The following is an 18,965-nucleotide window of genomic DNA, read 5'->3' as shown; positions in this document are numbered from 1 at the left end:
GTGTCCAGTTTACTCACAGTATCCTATGGCTTTTTGTCAGTAAACAAAACTCGATAGAGCGAAACAAGAAACCAATTTTCTTTTTGTTTACATCCCCTCTAGCCAATAGATCAATATCAGAGATTAAAACATTGGGTGTAAGATTCCTGGGCATTCTTAGCTTTTCTGTCTGTCTGTTTGCTCAAAGCTGGTTTTATTGCTGTCTTCAAAATGATCCTGTAACTCCTGGCTACACCACCCACATAGGGAATAGTAGTATAAAGATAACAGTTTTCATCAACTTTGTCAATGTCTTCACAGAATCACAGCACTGCTGAGGATAGGAGGGGCCTATGGGAATCACATTGTCCAAACTCACCCCTGCTCAAAATGGGATAAACTGGAGCAGTTTGTTCACACTGTATCACATGGGGACTCCCAACAACCTCTCCTGGCAACTTGTTCCAGTGTTTGACTATCCTCACAGTAAAAAAAAAAGGGGTTTTTTTCCTTGGCATTTTTCATGTGTTCAGATGGAATTTCCTATGTTGCAAATTGTGCCCTCAACTCTTGTCCTGTCACTGGACACCAGTGAAAAGAGTGTCAACATCTTCTTTTGTCCTCAGGTCAGGTATCTGTACCCATTGATCTAAACAGTTCAAGCTCTCTCGGCCTCCTCTCCTACAGAAGACGCTCCGGTCCCTTAAACACCTTCACAGACATTTGCTGCACTCTTCCAGAAACCCCGTATCTTTCTTGCACTGGGGAGCCCAGCACTAGACACAGCATTCCAGAAGTGCCCTCACACATGATTTGAAAGGAAGGATCTCCCCCGTTTGATATGCTGGCATTGTTTGTATTAATGCAGCACAAGGCCCTGTTGTCCTTCTCTGCTGCAAGACCACATTGCTGCCTCATGTGCAACTTGGTGTCCACCAGGACACTGAGATCCTCTCCTGGAAAGCTCCTTTACAGACAGTCAGCACCCACCCCTACACTGGTGCGTGGGATTGTTCTTCCCCAGGTCCAGGCCTTTCCACTTCTTCTTGTTGAACTTCAGGAGGTCCCTGTTAGGTCATTTTTCCAGCCTCTCAGCACCCCTCTGAATGTCAGCACAACTGCCATGTGTATCAATCACAACTCCCAGTTTTTCATCATCAACAAACTTGCCAAGGCCATGCTCTGGGCCATTGTCTAGGTCATTCATGAAGGTGTTAAACGGTGTCAGTCTCAGGACTAGCCCCAGTCACCACCAGTTACTGACTTCCAGCTGAACTTCTTTTCCCTGTTCATAACCCATTTTGCCTGGTGCTTCAGCCAGGGTTCAGACACCGGTTCTGGTGTTTTTCCTTTGCTAGCAGGATGGCAGCCTTCCCTTGGCAACCTGCTAGACTTATTTTACTTCACCATCAGAATGGGATGGGATACTTGATAAAGCTTAGCTTAATATTTTGATTTAAACAAGGGGCAATCTGCCCCTGCAAATATGATGTTCTCTGAGATTTTCAGGGCCACAAATCATATGGTTCTGTTTTCAGATTTTTGGATGCCTTGTCCCCATGAAAGTCCCTTAAAGTTGTGTATACTACTTGAAGAAAAGTAGTAGGACAAGCAGTGTGCTTATGGGGTCATGACATCCTCACTGCCAGTGCCGGACTTTCAGTCCTTCTGGACACAAAAAAAAAGGACACTCGAGTAACATTTAAGCCACATCAAATCTTGAAAGTGCACACAAAAGCCAAGCCCCAGAGAGACTGTCTGGTTGGTGAATTCCTTCTGTCTGGAAGTGATGAAATACATGGCAGTTAATAAGTGTTGTCTTTGAGTAATGCTGGTAGGAGGATTTGAGTGCAATAGTTAGTTAACTGTCAAACCAAAACCATCTATCAGCTGCTAACGTATGAAATGATCCCACTTCTTTTGCCTAATTTTAGATGTTGCATGGAATATAATTAGTGTGTTTGGAACTTTCTAGCTCAGAAATATCCAAAGAGAAAAGATGGCAGTAAACAGAAGGATTTGGTCCACGTTTTTGGAGGTAACATCAGCAATAACTTCTTGTCTGTATTTATGGTCTTCCTGGATGACACCAGGGAAGATGGAAAATACAGGTATTCGGCTAAAGGGTTCTGAAACACTCCTATTTTCAGCAGTTTTCCTGAATCCTGAATACAGGCTATCAAACTCTCCAGGAAATGAAAAGGAAAGGAAGTAAAATTCTTGGTTGGCAGTGTTTGCTTCAAAGGCTGCACAGGATGAGGGTGTTGACTGTTTCACCCTTTCTTATTCCTCTGTTCTCTCCCTTAGTTCTGTATATTTGCCTAGGTGTCTATTTACTGTACTTTGGCTTTACTCTCTCTTTCATACTGAGTCTTTGTGTCTGCCATGACAGTCAGTTCTGCGATCTTCATTTCTCAGTCTTGTAGAGAATCATGAAAAGCAATGATTGGTAAAACACTTGCATGTTTGTGATTATGGAGCCAACACTCATCAAGGGACCTGGGTGACAGTGCCAGATGCCAGTTAAGGGCTTACATTTGCATGATAACTTTGGTCTTCCTTGCTCCCCTCTGCTCCTCTACAGAAACAAGGACTTCTCAGAAGTGACAGTGGGCAGGCAAATAAAATTGATTCAAACCATCCAGGCAGCCAAATTCCTTGTTTGATACAACCATTTGATTAGGTGAGAGACTGTCCTTTAAATACATTTTCCAGACAGTTTTCTAGGCTAGGATGGGCAGGAAAATCAGAGAAGGGTGGTGCAGTAAGAGTGCTGTGCTGAGCAACTTTGTGGAGGGGAAGATGAAATCCAGCTTATTCCCCCAGGCTCAGAGGCCTGGTGAGAATCTCACTGTCAGTAATCGTGATGAACCTACATGTGGAGCTGGTGCCACATAGCTATCTGTCTCCTGGGGTTCCTCAGCATTTCTTCCCAGTGATTCCTCTCTGTGCCTGTGACATGTAAGCCCAGACTGCACTTGCCAAGCACATGGCTCTGGCCAGCTCCATCCTGGCTCAGCATTTCCAGCTCCACGCTGGAGGCACGCAGGAGCTCATGAGGCACCTCGAACATGATCATCTCATTCCACACAGGGTTGATCTTGTGTTTTGCACGTTTGGTCTGCTTCTTCTTTAGCTTCAGTGACTGATGCCTCAGTGTCACCTTGACAGAAACATCTGTATAGGAAGTGGAGAGAGACACCATATTAGTGAGTATGGGACAAATAGAGTAGACTAGACTGGACTAGAATATGCTGAGTTGGAATGGACCTATCAGGATAATTGAGTCTGAATCTTGGCCCTGCACAGGACACCCGAAAAATCAATGCCCAAGAGCATTGTCCAAACACTTCTTGAACTCTGTCAGGCTGGTGCTGTGACCACTTCTTTGGGGAGCCTGTGCCGGTGTCCAACCACCCGCTGGGTGAAAAACATTTTCATGATATCCAACCTTAACCCGCCCTGGCTCAGCTTCATGCTGTTTCCTCGAGCCCTATCCACAGTCATGAGAGTGAAGAGATCAGTGTCTGCCTCTCTGCTTCCCCTTGTGAGGATGTTGGAGACCACAATGAGGTTTCCCCTCAGCCTCCTCTTCTCCAAGCTGAGTAGACCAAGTGACCTCAGCCAGTCCTCATATGGCTTCTCATCCAGATCCTTCACCATTCTCATGGCCCTCCTTTGGACATTCTCTAATACCTTAATGGCTTTTTAAATATTGTGATTCCTGAATCTACACCCAAAAAATGCAAGAGAATTTACACTGGTGACATCAAACTGAGAGAGAGCATGAAAGAAATACTGATCAGGGGAGCATTTGGTTTTAATTTTTTAGAAATTATTCAAATCTCTTTGGCTTTCTAAACCAGACATCTATTTTTTCTTCTGCCAAACATCACCCATCCCACTTTCTTTCTAGATTTACAGAATAGCAGAAACAACAGTCTCTGTTTCCTTGCTATTTCACTCACCACTGCCAAGGAGATCTTTCAGCTGCTTGGAATGGAGGTTTTTAGCCTTAATGATCACGACCAGCAGGCGATTAGCTGCTGGCAGGTAGCTAATAGAGAGCAGAACCTCCCCATGGCCCGTGGATGGCTCCTGGAAGTGGAGACACAGAAAGAGTTAATTTTTTGTAGAATCTTGGCCAGAACATTAGGAAAATAGTAGTAGAAGACTGATGGGTAGAAGGTCATGGGCAAACCAAGTTGACTCTCTGGGTTTGTACAGGAGATCTTTCCAGTTACTCTGGATGAGAATAAACCTGGCATAGATGCCTGAGAGGCTTCTCTACTCATAAGACTCCAGTAATGTGAGTTACTGAACCCTTATGTCTCTGAAAAGTAACTGCTTCCTGACATCAACTTTTGGTGGAATATTTAGTCATAGGAAGATTTGGGACTGACATACAATGAAAATAGTTAGATTCTATTTTGAGAGGCCACTTAGCTGCCCTGTATTTATGTCCACTACCCCCTTTACTGCTTTTAATAATTCACTTTTGGTTTCAGGTACTCCATTTCCCAGGAGGCTCTGACTGGACTCAGCCCCCAGCACACACTCCAGCAGGATTGTAGGGCTCCCTGGGAAAGCATAGGTGATGCCTGGGGCTGAATCAGACCTGGGGCTGGAGTAACACCTTCTCTAACACGCTGTTTGGTATGAGAAAAAACCCACCCAAGCTGAAATCTCCACGAGCTGGGCATAGTACTTTACTCTTCCTTCCCACCTGCCTTCCATCAGGACTGTGAGCAGCTTTCCCTGCTGCCCCTGTGGGAGACTTCCCTTTCCCCTTTCCCCTTTCCCCTTTCCCCTTTCCCCTTTCCCCTTTCCCCTTTCCCCTTTCCCCTTTCCCCTTTCCCCTTTCCCCTTTCCCCTTCCCCCTTCCCCCTTTCCCCTTCCCCCTTCCCCCTTCCCCCTTCCCCCTTTCCCCTTCCTTCCATTTGCCCTGGACAAGCAGCCCTTGGAGGGAAAGCCTAGGGACACAGTCACACCACCACTGCTCTCCCCAGGAGAGTAATGCCGTTTCCTCCGTGGGAGCCAGCAGGGAAGGAAAGAAATCCCACACCACTGTGTGCAGAGCTGACAGCCCATGGCAAGGGATGGAAGGGGAGCAGTTATTCTCTCAGTGAGCAGGAGTTTGTGACAGAAATCTGGTTAGTGTGAGGTTAATGACCCAGAAGAGTCTCAGAAAGCCAGTGTCAATTCAAGAGACTCATTTTGGGCTCCTTCATGTGTTCTACATCCTCGAGGACAGACAGCCCTTCTCCAGGCCATTTCTGTGCTCTGCACTGTTGCTACTAAGTGAGCCATATATATTTCAGATTAAATTTTCAACCAGTTACTCGAAACAGGCAAGGACAGGGCCCTGCATGCTCCCTATGCACTGATTGACTCTCCAGAAAACATGGCTGTCACTGCTGTCTGGTTCAAATGACTAGTTTCTCCTGCACAAATCAGGTGGGAGGCCATTAGCAAGGAAGCCTGAAATTCAATCCTAAATCAGACCAAGTAAATCTTTTTTTTCATGCACTCGGGTAGCAATGAAGGGCTCATATGCATTTCACTTACATGAATCCTGTCTTAAATTGAAGTGGACCTTGAAAAAACCACACATAAAAAGAGGCACTTTCAAATGCCTGTATGTCCACTACAAAAGAATTGTACTCCGAGGGACAAACCCAAACACCACCTCAGTGCAAAACCAGAGTTCAGGCATGTCATAAGCTGCTTTTGTTCATTTACCCCCATTACATCTCAGCAGGTCCCATTCTATAGCTCTTGGCTAGAATTCGGTTCCTGTAGCTCCAGGCACAGACAGATGAGGAGGAGATTGGGAGGGGGTGGGGCTCTGCAGACGTGCATGCATGCACAAACACACACACTGCACTCAGATCACATCTTGTGCTTATGACTTGCTAGCTCCTAGAGTGCTGATCAAGTCTTTGGCCAGCCTGGATATACATGAAAACAAAACCTACAGTGGTTGGTCTCTGCTGGAGTTTTGTGTGAAGAGACCAAACCAGAGGTACTTTTACTTCCTCCTCTGGGCTTTGCTTTCTTTGTTTTCTTTTTTCTATTAAATCTATAACCTACATTTTGTGCTGCAATTCTGCAAATTCACACAACCATCAGAGCTTCAGTCTTTCTATGCAATATGGATAAAAAGCATTAGGGGTCATCAATGAATTACGTGCAGGGCACCATGAAATCACAAAAGGGAAGTTGCTATGCAAGGACACACTATCATCAACCCACTATCATCACTGTCATTAGCAAAGCAGTGGGAGGGAAGGAAGACAAGATAAGGATATCAGTCTACAGTATCTACGCTTTGCATTGCTCCCAGGACTCGATGAATTCCTGAGTGCTAATTGCATTACCTGGTTAGCTGTAAGCTCCTTCCCTTGTGTGTGGGAGAATTACTGGGAAGGTTGGAATGAAATTTCTGCCCTTCCTGTCATCTCAAGGAAATGCCACACAAAGCTCAGTAACTTTGTTCCTGGATGAATGCTGTCAAAAATAGCTCCTCTTTTTTGGTCAGCTCTTCCTCACTCCCTCCCTCTCTGGTTCTCAATGAATGATTCAGGATCTGTATACATAAGCTATCTGTGCAATGGTTGGCTCTCTCAGGTCCCAGATGACGCAAATTCAGCTTTCACTGCACATCCTCAGCTCAAACTGGGGCACCGTTCAGCAGAACTGCTGGTGTTAACCTTGTGCTGTCAGCCTAGAAAAAAAAAATGCTGCCCTGTTCCTGAGTGTGTTTGTGACGCTGGACCAAGGCAGAATTCCCACTATATCAGGACTCCATCAGGTGCACTGGAGTAACAATTGACTGTTGCTGTGAACAGGCTGTTGCTTGGGTATTGCCAAAAAAGCAGATGCTTCAGTATTGGGGGAGAGGGGGAGGGTTACAGCTATTAGACAAATATTCAGTCTCATGCTCAAAGTTTTTCAAACTTCAAACCACCCATTTGTTTCTGCTGCCTCTGTCGCTGAAAGACTTTTTTTAGTGTGGACTGTCCTGTTAGTATTCAAATGGTTATCAGATAAATCAGCACTATTGGAAATCAGAAATGCTAACTCTGTACTCTGTGTCTGTGGCCAGCTCAGTGGAGAGCCCTCACCCCTGATGGTGACAGGCAGTAATTCATTTCACCATGCTTAGTGCCAGTGCTGGTGTTGTCTGCACTGCTCACCCCATACCACAGCAGAGTCCAACAGGCACCAGTTGTTGTGATGAACAAGCAGCAGCAGCAGGACCCTGCTGCCGTGTTAAGTGAATTACTGCTGCTAGAAGAATAACCTAGTTCATGGCAGGGAAAAGGCTCCTGGGGAAATGTGCAAGGAATTAGTGCACATGAAGCATCCCCTGTACCCACTTCAAGAACCATTGGAATCCTTCCCTCCATTTTCCCTGGCTGTTCAGCTGGCAAAATGTGGATAAGGAAGGAAAGGAAGTTACTGATGTTTAAAGAAACCAACATAATGCAATGAAGGGTATTTTGACATCTCCTGGAACACATAGCACTGGACTGATTCCAGTAAGAACAAGTGTCCTTCGGCCCAACATCTCAGTCCCAACAATATATTTCACTCCTAGCTTAAGCTCCCTGGGGTGCCACTGTATGCCCTACCCAGACCCAGCTTTGCAGAGGCCCCCACCACACTCTGTAGGCACTCTCTGATATTTCAGCTCCTCTCACTCTGGTCCTATTATCACCAGTTCTCAGAAGCTCACATACCTTTTTCTAGACAAAGCATCTGAATTACAGACATCAGTGTCAAATCACCATGTAACTGGGGAGGAGTTGAGGGAGTTGTGTCACATTAGCTGCTGGGAGCAATAGATGGAAGAGCTTCTGAAATTATGAGCTACAGACCAACGTGGAGCTGTGCTGAATGATCTCTGCAATCACACATCACCCCTCTAAACCTGCTCCAAACAAATAAAGCCACACAGCCACATGTAGCCATCTAGGAAAAGGGCTTCTCTTGTCTGAACTATTAATCATTAGGGTTTCTAGACAACTGACACAGACTGAATCCATACCTTCTCTGGGCTCTTTAGCCTTTCCCACTGGGCCTTCCCAAAGGATTCCTCCATTTCAGCAAGGTTCAGTTTGAGTTCGCCCACAATGCTGTGCCTGGAGAACTTGTCGCAGTTTCTCAGGGTGAGAGTCAGTGTCCCTCCTGGCGTCTCCTCCTCTGTTACTGGGAATCGCAGGACCTCCTCCCAAACAGTGTGAAGTACCTTCTTCTTCAGCTCTGTCTGGGCCTCAGCAATACCAGTTTTGCTCTCCAGTGTGCCCAGTATGTAGCAATGGCAGCCAGCATCTTGGTCCCCACTCATTCTGCCATGCATAGCTGGAAAAGGTTGATTGTAAGGACATCTCACAAAAGACAACCCTGAAATACCTTTGACTAAATTGCTTATTTCAAGTTAGTAATAAAATAAAACAGCTGCATAAATATTGACCCCTGTTCCTGCCTGCATTAAGACAGATTAAGCTGTCAGCCCATGCCATGGTGTTTTCCTCAGGCTGTACAATGTCCCTGTCCTTCTGCCACTGCAGAAGGGTGCTGCCAGTGTTTGGGAGAGCAACAGCTGAGTTCAAGGAAACACACTCTGTTGAAAAATGCAGAACAGCACTGAAATGAGGCGGCATGAAACAGGGATTGGCAGTTCTTATTTACTTTTACCTTGGCACACAAAAAATGCTTCTTACAATGACTTTAAAAGCAGGAAGGTCAGTCACAGACATAAGAGATGGGATAGACCTCCCTTTGGCACACATCCATCTATGCAGGCCAGTGTGGAATGTGTCTAAGGGTTATTGCATTCTGTTTGTCCAACCTCTGGTAAATGAATCCATCAGAAGCCATCCCACAGCCCAAAAGACCTGTATCAAGAGGCATTCATCTCTAATTTTAAATCCCTTTTACGTTGAAAAGCCTAGAGTGAGAATGCCATTTCACACTCCTCTTCAGTTGCATCGACAGAATTGCGCTGCCTTCTCCACAGCAAGAGGAACACACCTTCTTCCAAGGGGTCATTTAATATCATGGCTTTCAGGGAAAAACTGCTGTCCTTGCTCCAGCCAGTCCAAGGACAGCTGCTCCTGAGCTGGCAGGATCCATGGGTCACAGGGCTCTCCTGGCTTCTCAGGGGAATGGCACTGGGCAGCAAAGCCAGGTCCTGTGCACAGGAGTGCCAGGGTGGCAGCCAGCAGGCATGGGTGCTCACCCTGGAGTGGAACTGTGGGCTTGCTGCTGTCAGGAGGCCCCCAGCAGTGGCTGCCATTCAGCACCCTTTCAATTCTTGCCTCAGAGAGTGTGATTTGATTAGGTTTCCACAGAGATCTACACTGTGCATGAATTATTCAGTCAGCTTATTTTACTGTCCCAGAGGAACTGATGATGATCCAGCCCTTAGTGGAGAAGCTGTAACAGTTGTCAGAGAGTGACAGAGAGCCTGGCTGCCTGGCCAGGCACTGCCAGGGGGACTTTCCTCAAAATTAATCTGATATCTCCTGCCTTTGACTTGAGGAAGAGGCAGTAGGGAGTAGATTAGGTTGAAGAATGAAAGGTATAGAGAGGAAGGAGATAGTAACCCCATTCCCCCTGCTCCCAAAAGGAAAAAAAAAAAGAGGTTGTTTTGTACCATGTTTTGCACTGGAGGAGCCCATCCTGCTTCCTAACAAAGCTGTGCAAACAATTTTTCCCAAGCCTTGCCCTGCATGCTCCCTTCAAGCAGTTACATTGACAAGTGTTTCTATTCTACAAGAACCAGTGAAACACCCAGGGACCCTGACGGCACATGTTGGTCTTAAGATAGGAGGAGAACCTTCTGCAAGCATAATCAACAGGTGTGTTGCCCCATTCAGTGCAGCAGATGTGTGCCCTTACCTTCCAGAAGGGCCACGCGCAGCTCGGCGTGCTGCTGGTCGTGCACCAGGGAGTAGTGCAGCTCGGGGGCCTGGCTGCTGCTGGCTGCCCCCTCGGGCTTCAGGTGCTCTGTGACACACACGTCCTTTACCACACCTGCAACTGAAATACCCCCTTTAGCAAGCAGGTCTTCACCTTACCAAGAGAACAAATCCACCTTCTCTTGACTTAACTTTAAGTGTCTCACTATTCCTGTACTTTGTATACGGGACTATAATTTATTTTCCTTCTTCCTCCATCATCACACATCCTTTTTGCTCTGTTTACTTGCACTTTCTGCTCTTTGTACAGCATTTGGACAAGCCTTCTGCTCTCCACCACCTTGTGCTCTCTGATGGTTCACACACTTGCTCCTTTTACCTTATGACTAGGCCAAGGTGTCTAAATGGCACTCATTACTTGTTACATTTTCTCATATTCTTTAAACTGCCATTATTAAATTATATCTTATGTTCTCTGCAATGAGAATGAACCGCTGTGCAACTCTGCATTAAGTCAGACCTCTCTAAACATTTTGGGTTGGTTTTGGTTTTTTTTAACATTTTAACAATGAAGTCTGTGTCATGCAAAAGGCGTCTATTTCCATAAAACCTGACTAGGTGTAAGGTAAGGCAATGAACTTTGGAATCCATGAGGCAGTTTCTCCATGTGTGATTTTGGAGCTGAGTTTGTATTTTGTACTAAAAGAAAGCAAGTTGCAAGGCTAAAAGAGAAGCCAGAGATTTTTGTTATCCAAGCTGTTATCTGCAAGGTCAGTTCTGATTCACACAGAAAACAATAGTGGGACCAGCACACTTCCTCCTAAAAATCTCAGCCACAGTTCAGACCAGTTCACTGTGGCATCAAAAGGAGAATGTTACAATTCTTGCTTAATTTTAGCAACACTTGAGCTATGAAATCAGGCACAGCAGGAAGGAAATTTGCTCGTGCCATTAGCAGTGCAGAGAGGCTCTTACACCAACACTTATATAAAGCTTTAGCCTAAATGCAGCCATCATCTTTCATCCTTTCCACCCTATAATCTTCTCCCTGACACCTAAGGATGTGGCTCAGACAGTCTCTTCCTCCAATGCAGCTGCTTCCCATGGTACTTTCTTTTCCATACTCACAAGTCTCAGGGTGGAGGGGTGAATGTAGCAATTGTCCTTCCAGAAGGGCAAAAATATAATCTCAAACAATTAAAAAGAACTAAAAAGAATACTCAATAAAAATCATGACAGATGGCGTTGTCTCTCTGGCGAATCTTCAGGAAGGTTTTATTAATGTGGTAACCATAAGAGCAAATTATCCTGTTAAAAGACAGCTGTGAAGTTAAAAATCAGTATGGAAGAAACCCAGACATGCTGCCAGATGCATATAATTAAGATTGCATTTTCTCTCAGGCTCCAGAAATCTTATGTTTCAGGATTCGGAGTGTTACCCTTTGAGCTGGCTGGGAAACAAATTCTGTTTGGCAAAAACGTTTGAGGTATCAGTCTTCAGTTTCACTGCACATTACAATAAGCCAAGAACATTTCACCAAGCCAGCAGAAAAAAGGAGCAGAGAAAATTAGAACCTTCAACCCTCACTGTCCCGGACAAGGACAGTTGTTGGACAGCTAGCATTTGACCTGGAGGACATACTCTGCCTAATTTTGTCCAGGTATTTCACATATACTCTGGCTATGGCTCTTAGTAAAACTACACTAAATGATCTGCTAACAGTGAGCCAGATTCTTCAACACAAAAGAGGTTTAGGTAAACAAAATTGCAACAAGATACAACTAGAGCTCTGTTATCAGAATGTCCTGATGAACTTCATGACTACTTTCTATTCAACAAATGTATTGGAAACAGAACTCAGAGTGCTCATGATAAGAAAGTGAAAAGCATCCCATGTCTCCATTTTCACATTTATTTCTCTAGCAACAATCACATTATGCTCAGAAGTATTACAGATCTCCACCCAGAAAAGCAGTTGTTAGTCTGAAGACCAAAAGCTCCTACCGTTTTGAGGGAGAACAAACAGCTCTTCATTGACTTGTATCTTCATCCTATTCTCATCCAAAGCAGTATGTTTTCCAGTTGCTGGTTCTTCTGTTGTCTTCAGAGAGTACTGTGTGTAGTTAACAATTTCAGGTGAAGTTACTTCTGGTTTGGGGCCATAAATGTTGGGAAACTTCAGAAGTGCTCGAGGCTGGACTGGCTCTGCGGTTTTGTTAACGTTGAACTGAAAAATAAAGCCCTGTTTATTACTTTGAACTAATTACACCAATTCCTCCAATTTTCTTAATGCTAAATTAGCTGAGACAGAGAGGAAAAAGCTGTGCCTCTGGTCAGACCTACCATCATTCTTTCTTGGCTTGTAGAAACCCCTGCCTGGATGTCTGGAGACTTTCTTGCCAAAGCTGATACTTTCTACTCAATGCATGTCTTTTCAGATTTATTCCTCTATGGATGTTTGATTGTCACAAGAAAAAGACAAATTTTTATAATTTAATTTTTCCTTTGTTCTGGTACCAGGTAATATTTTCCTAAGTTAATCCTTTCATTTTAGCAAATAGATTAACCATGAATGCAATTTTGCTATGATTGAGGCATGGCAATTTCTACCTTGATGTTTGAAGTCAAATCCAAGAGCAAAAGGCTACAGCCACTCACAGATTTTAGAATATTTTATGTGTGTATGCAGTTAGCATTAGGAAGGCAAACACATATATCCTATAGTCACCTGGAGAAAGAATGACCATATTGCAATAAGGAGAACTGGTTGAAAAAAAGAGCCCTGGACTGGCAAACCAAGAGTAGTTGATTCAGTTGTCATCTCAGCCTCTTGGTTCTGTGGACCAGAGCTCCATCTGACCCTCAGACACACATTTCCCCTTTATTATACTGAGATTGAATTTTGGATTTATGCCTGATTTTGTTCTTAACACTTCATTTACCTGCTGAATTGTCAACACTGAATGAGCAGAAGAACCTGCAAGATGAGGCAATGCTCAGGCAGTCCAAGCAAAGGTTGGCAAAAAAGACATTACTGTTCTCCCAAAACAAAGAAAAATATTTTAGTGGAATAGAACAGTCCTCTTTTCTGTATGTCCCAAGAAAGGATCCTTCCTTCTTACAATTGGAATTATTCCTGATTCATTTATGTTGGGTTTCATCACTGGGGAAGAACAAAAGCTGACTTGCAAATGACCCCAAGCCTTGCAACAGATTTTATTAATGTTTCCAAAACATGAAAGACAAAAAGCAGAAACAAAATAGCTGTTTTGGTTGATTATTGGGCAGTGGGATTATCTCCAACCTACTGCCTGTCAACCTATTTTGTGTCAAGATTGAGGGTAAAACAGAAAAGGTTCATAACTGTAATTAAAGCTTCTCATTAGTTTTATTGTTTTCCATTAATAATGAATGTAGATGATACCCTGAAGCTCTTGTCTGTGTTGGGATTTCCTGGTCCCAGCTTGTATGTCCAGAGCAAGCATGCCTATCTCTCAAGAAACAGAGCTGAAGAAGAGCTAACATCTTGGATGTTAGCTTAGTCATATTCTGTTTATGGAGATCCTGGTTACATGGACTTGGCAGTGGATAGGGAAGTAATTAGGTCAGTGACTCCATCTTCTCAAGGCAGCCAGTGTACTGGGGTTTAGGAAGTCTGCTTTGCAACATAGCATTTTGTCTTGTTTAATTCTAAGGGCTTTGAAAGAGAAGTGGGCTGAGAAAGAAAGACATCACTGTGTGCCAGCCTCACCTAGCATTCAGCTGAGTTTGGATATTATGTAAGTTACACAGTTTGGAGCTGCAAGTGAGATCCCACTTTCAGAGATGTGAGCCTCATCAGTTCTACAATACCTAGGAAATGTGAAGTAGCTCATCCAAACCTTAAATGCAGTTTTCCATTTTTCTAAAACTAAAGCGAACCAACCAAGCAAAATACGTGAGGAATCACTGGACAGCAGCTAGAAAAGGCAGGTTGCTTTTATTGTGCAGAGGCATCACATCAAGCACACACACAGTGCCTGACGTGGTGCTCAGTCTCTGCTGTTCTCTCTCCTGGAGCTGCTGGGTCAGGCTGCTGTCCTACCACTCTCTGGCCATCACACTGAGGCCTCCTGCTTGCATCACTCTGTGCTGCCAGCACACAAAACACTTCAACATCCTTTGGGATGAAAAACACCACACAAATTTGAGGTATTGTTAGTACAATCTTTTATTCCTCTTACTAAAAGCCAGACATTTAGTCAGGAAATCCATCAGCACACAGCAACTAAGAGCTCCATTGGGTCTAAATATTCCTCTTATCTGTCTGCTCTGCAGAATCAGAGATGAGAAACATATGCAAGCACAGTGGGACCAGCCCACCCCCTCTTCCAACTGCATCTGCCTCTGTTTATTATTTGCTGCCAGCTCTTTTCCCAAGTGCTGTCTGCTAATCCAGTTACATATCATTGTCCTATGGAAGTTCCCTTTGCAACTCAGCAGTAGTATCTTAAATAAAGACACGAGCAGGAGAGTTCAGATAGCTCTGCAAAAATGCATGAAGGCAAATAAACCAAAAGGAACAAGGCAGCAGCAAGTGACCCTTCTGTGTCCCTGCCCCGTGTCACTCAAAGCATCAGATTGTTGCTATTTCTGGACGTGCTTAGGAATCTTCATTCCGCAGACTTTGCTGAGACTTTGCAAATTTACAGCAGTTTCTCCTTGTTCTGTAGATGTGTGTTTGTGATTGAACTCTTCCTCCTCAGGTATGCAGGGCATGTCCATGAGGAGCCTCTGTCTATAGCAAGTACAAGCACCACTGTCATGGGAGACATGCCAAGTGAATAAAATGCAGATTTGCTACATCTTCTTTTGTCATCTGTGTTTATCAGAATCAGTGGCCCTGACAGGATTCAATAATTAAGTGTGTCAAACACTGACTAGGACATACTGTGTACTAATGTAGTCAGAAAAAAGTCCCAACAGAACAACTTATAAACACAGATAATAAAATTTCACAAGCTCAGAACTCAAATTGAGATTCATTCCTTGAAGGTATAGAGACTGATTCTCAATCAGTGACAGCACAGGAGAAACCATGTTCCTGGCAAGAAAATTATTTTAATTGGAAAGAATTGCTAAACATATGGAATATGCAAACTAAGAACATTTTGCACTTTCTGTGACAGAATGTTCACTCGGCTGCTATAATCTGGCCAGATTTCTTTAACAAAAAAAACCTTAGAGCCAGTAACATTGGAAATAATACTTCAAATTAAAAAGTCTACAATGCAGACAAAATGCAATCACTCAGGTAATAGTTATACATTTAGGGCAGGTTGAATAATTTGATCCCCTGTTGGTCAAATACTGGATTAAGCCATGGCAAAATTTGATGAATGTAGAAATATTTTGAGGCCCATAACTGAATAGGTTCTGGGTGCTGGAGGCTTAACAGAACAATATGGAGACTTAGTGCTAATTTCAGTCCTGCAAACAGGATAACACCCCCATGGTCAAGATCAAGGATGTATTAACACTTTCCCAAGATGTTTCCCAAAAGGCTGTATAAAATTGAAAAAAGCCCAGTCCAAGGATGAAGTTAAAATGAAGATGTGAGATGTTTCTGAGCTTAGAGATTACAAAAACAAAGTCCCTTGTAGAAAGAGCCTGATGGTAAAGTTATCTGTTGGTAGTGTTGCTCCAGACAGCAGTTAGAAAAATTGCTATGCAAAGTGATATGGCTGTCAAAGTGACACATTTCTCATTCACGTTAACAGTAAACTTGGAAAATCTCCACATCATTGTACATTTTTATACACAGGCACTGGCAAATCCCCTGTATGGGGTAGGAAAGACAAGAAAGGAGCCTGAAAGGGATATGACTGAGCTATCAGACAGAATAGCAGGTGAAATTCATCCTAGGAAAGTGCAAACAGGTACTAGGAGTTATTTACCACTCTCATGGAGAAAGGCTCAGAATTAGCAGCAATCTCTTGAGAAGTCCTAAACGCCATGCAAATGTTAATCCATGGTCAGTGGAGCCATCCTTCCACATCTCCCCTCCCCCTCCAGCAACCACAAACTCTGCTAATGCCATTCTCTGTATCTGCACCAGTTTTTACTGGTTTTGTAGTTTGTAGGTTTGGTCATCTTTGCTCAGAATAAACTGCAACAGGAGCAAGAGGATGCCAAGGTTCTTTTCTGCTAAGAGCCTAAGAGGGGAAGCTAGAGAAAGACTGAATATTTAATTACAAGCATTACAGAGAAGTTCAATTAGGACTCCTGCTACACTCTTAAAGAATACGAAAATAATGGTCAGCTCAAATAATTAAAAGGCAAATAAAGACTCATACAAAGTAGGCCTTTGGAATTGCCTACTATGGCATAACACTAAGTGGAATGCCGACGTGAAAGTGAAAAGGACACAGGCACGTACAAATATCAGGAACAACAGCCAACAGGTAATACTTTCAGAGAATGACAGTGCTATGGTCTCATGCTAAGGACCATATTCATCCAAGGAAATGATCAAACATTTCCCTTTGTAGAAGAGATTCCTATTAATAAGTGTATTAGAAGCATTCTATAATTCCCCTAGCTCTCTCTTGCACTGAGCTCAGGAGTAAATCAGGCTGTTTGGATTCTAACAAGAACGAAAGAGCACACAGAGATGCCTGACACTATCCATGCTCCATATTGCTTTTACACAAAGTGAAAAAGAAATTTACAGTGTGATGAGATTGTCCAGTCATCATAGTCTAGATTCTCGCTTGCTTTTTATTATGAATTCAATGCCTTGTTTTAACTTCACACATAATTAACCCCCCAGTTTCAGGAGCAGAGGGAGGAGGAGGGAAGGTTTTCACAAGAAACCATGTGTTGACAGGGAACTATCCTGCAGGAACGATGAGATACTGTGAACAGAATTAAATAGCTGCTATACGAGATCTCAGCAGGAGCCATCTCCTCTTCACAATGCTGCGTGCCACCTGGTACAGTCCAGTCTTCTCAGGAAATTATTTCTCTTTTGATCTATCTTAACAACTAAGCAGCATTCCCAGTCCTCATCCCCTGTTTCTGCCATTAGCAGCTTTCTCTTTGGCTCTGTGGCAGCTGTCTCCTGCTCCGGTAATTCTGTGTTACCCAGCCCATCTCTGTTTTTCCCTCACTCCTCCTCCCACTGGCATGTTGTTATATCCTGAGCACAGCAAGCCGATAAACAGGCAGCATAAATCACATGCTGAGTAGCCTAACAGGGAAGTTGCACTCCCACCCTCTGCATTTAAAGAAAAATCACAAAGTAAATTAGAGACTGTGTCTTACTTGCTGGACTGGCTGAAGCACACTGGGCTTAGTATTTTCCGTCTCCTCCTCTTGGTCCTTTTCTGAGAGTCCTTTCCCAGGTTGCTTGCATTTGCAGAAGCAGGTGAGACCGCAGAGGGCAAGGATGCTAGTTGCAGTCCCTAAGGTAGCCCCCAGGGCTATAACTGGAGCAGACAAAACCATTGTCCTGCACTGCACAGGAACAGAAAGCACAGAGAACCTGTGACTCTTTCTACTCCCTGGGAGAGAAGCTCTCCCACATCCAGTCCGATTTCTAGCCTGGCTTCATTCTCCTTGGAAGTCTGAAAGCAATTCTCTTGTGCAGCAAAGAAAAGGGACCAATCTAAAGACAGAGATAAATCATCCCACCTTTGCTAGGCAACAAGGCTACCTTTCTATCCTGATGATGGAGTTGCTGCTCCAGGTCAGGTAGAGGAAACAATGATTGTGGTGCCTGCAATCTCCATATAGCTGCAAACAGGCAGTTTTCATTGAAGCCTGTTCCCCAGCTCCACTGGGAAAAGTCTGATGTGTGATAGAGAGGAAAGACGTCAGCAAAAGGGGCTGGCCTTGCTAGCTAACTCACAGAAAGTGCATCCAAATGTTTGATCATCTCTCCAGCAATATTTCTCAGGGCTGGCTTGCTGATATGCTCAAGAAGTTGAATTTTTCTGTCTTCAGGCAAAGATAGTGACTGCCAAAAGCTGCTGGCCTGAGAAGCCCTGTTATGATATCACTGCACGATAGCTCTGTAGTCACAGAAAAGCCTCTGTATAAGTCAGGCAAAACTTTCTTCAGAGGCTGCAGAACAAACACAGGCAAGAATTAAGCACTGTCCCATGCCTCATCACCTTCCCCTCAAAGCACAGGGTCTGAACCTTTCTGTAGGATAAATGCAGAGCAGCACCTATATTTAAAAAGAGCAGAAAATCCTACCAAAGAAGACACTGTGGTGCATATGCTGCTTCCTCTGTAGAGCATGAGAAAGCAAACAACATATGCTAGATATTAGTCATACTGCTTAGCACACTAGTGGCAGGCAGTGGGCTGGTGAGCACAGGAGAAGAACCTGCATGAATAGACTTGAAGAGCTAGATGTCCGTCCCAGTTTTCTCTTGAGGTGATGGAGTGATTATCATTCTCTGACTCATTTATTTTTGCCTTATTTCTCAGAATGCCCAGCCTGGGGAAGAGGATAATAAATGCTATCATATGATATGTTTCTCATGATGTGTACAACCCTTTTCTGGGTACTTCACAAGGAAAATCTAGTGGCCAGAAGGTGATTATAATTCTGGTCACTATATCTCAGGGCCAGAGTGAAACTAGTAAGTGAAAAGCAAATTATTCCCCATAAGACTCTGGAAAAAAATACCCAGTTCTACTGGGAGTTTCTTTGTCATTCTGTTTTGGAATATAGTTGATACCCATGGATCAAGAAAAAAACCCAAAACTATGTACAGAGAAATATTTAGAAATTCAGGGGTTTTGATCTTTCTGTAGCTCAAGTTCTACATAGATTTTTCTTGACTTCTTTTTTTCTTTGATGTTTCACATCTTACTGGTGACAACTCACTCAGCCTTTGTTCCTTGAGTGCATTTTCACCTCTCTGGTACAAAACTTCCCTCACACATCCGAGCCTCACTTTAATTGTTAGATTCCTCTGTAGCACTGCAGCATCCTAATGGCTGCAATGCATCTTCCTCTCCTCCTCACCCTACTAGGCTTGTCAGACATTTGTCATCCCCCA

At 43.9% G+C, this 18,965-nt stretch overlaps 1 protein-coding gene across 2 annotated transcripts; it reads right to left on the bottom strand.

Moving 5' to 3' along the window:
- Nucleotides 1–1,659: 1,659 nt before the first annotated feature.
- Nucleotides 1,660–17,783, bottom strand: SYT13 (synaptotagmin 13). Of its 2 annotated transcripts, none has more exons than XM_085062604.1 (6): nucleotides 17,215–17,783; nucleotides 11,914–12,136; nucleotides 9,889–10,029; nucleotides 8,033–8,346; nucleotides 3,948–4,077; nucleotides 1,660–3,156 (listed from the first exon to the last, which is right to left on the bottom strand). In XM_085062604.1, the coding sequence occupies exons 1-6, from the start codon at nucleotides 17,395–17,397 to the stop codon at nucleotides 2,852–2,854; spliced, it is 1,296 nt and encodes a 431-aa protein (XP_084918730.1). In that variant the 5' UTR covers nucleotides 17,398–17,783; the 3' UTR covers nucleotides 1,660–2,851. The 2 variants fall into 2 exon arrangements, with proteins under 2 accessions (XP_084918730.1, XP_084918731.1); XM_085062605.1 differs by having other exon boundaries at nucleotides 9,889–10,023; nucleotides 17,215–17,779.
- Nucleotides 17,784–18,965: the final 1,182 nt, after the last annotated feature.

Source organism: Lichenostomus cassidix, chromosome 5 (assembly GCF_008360975.1).
Source record: "Lichenostomus cassidix isolate B80296 chromosome 5, HeHo_3.0, whole genome shotgun sequence".
Classification (NCBI taxonomy): domain Eukaryota; kingdom Metazoa; phylum Chordata; class Aves; order Passeriformes; family Meliphagidae; genus Lichenostomus; species Lichenostomus cassidix.
This window is presented reverse-complemented; position numbering and strand designations above follow the sequence as displayed.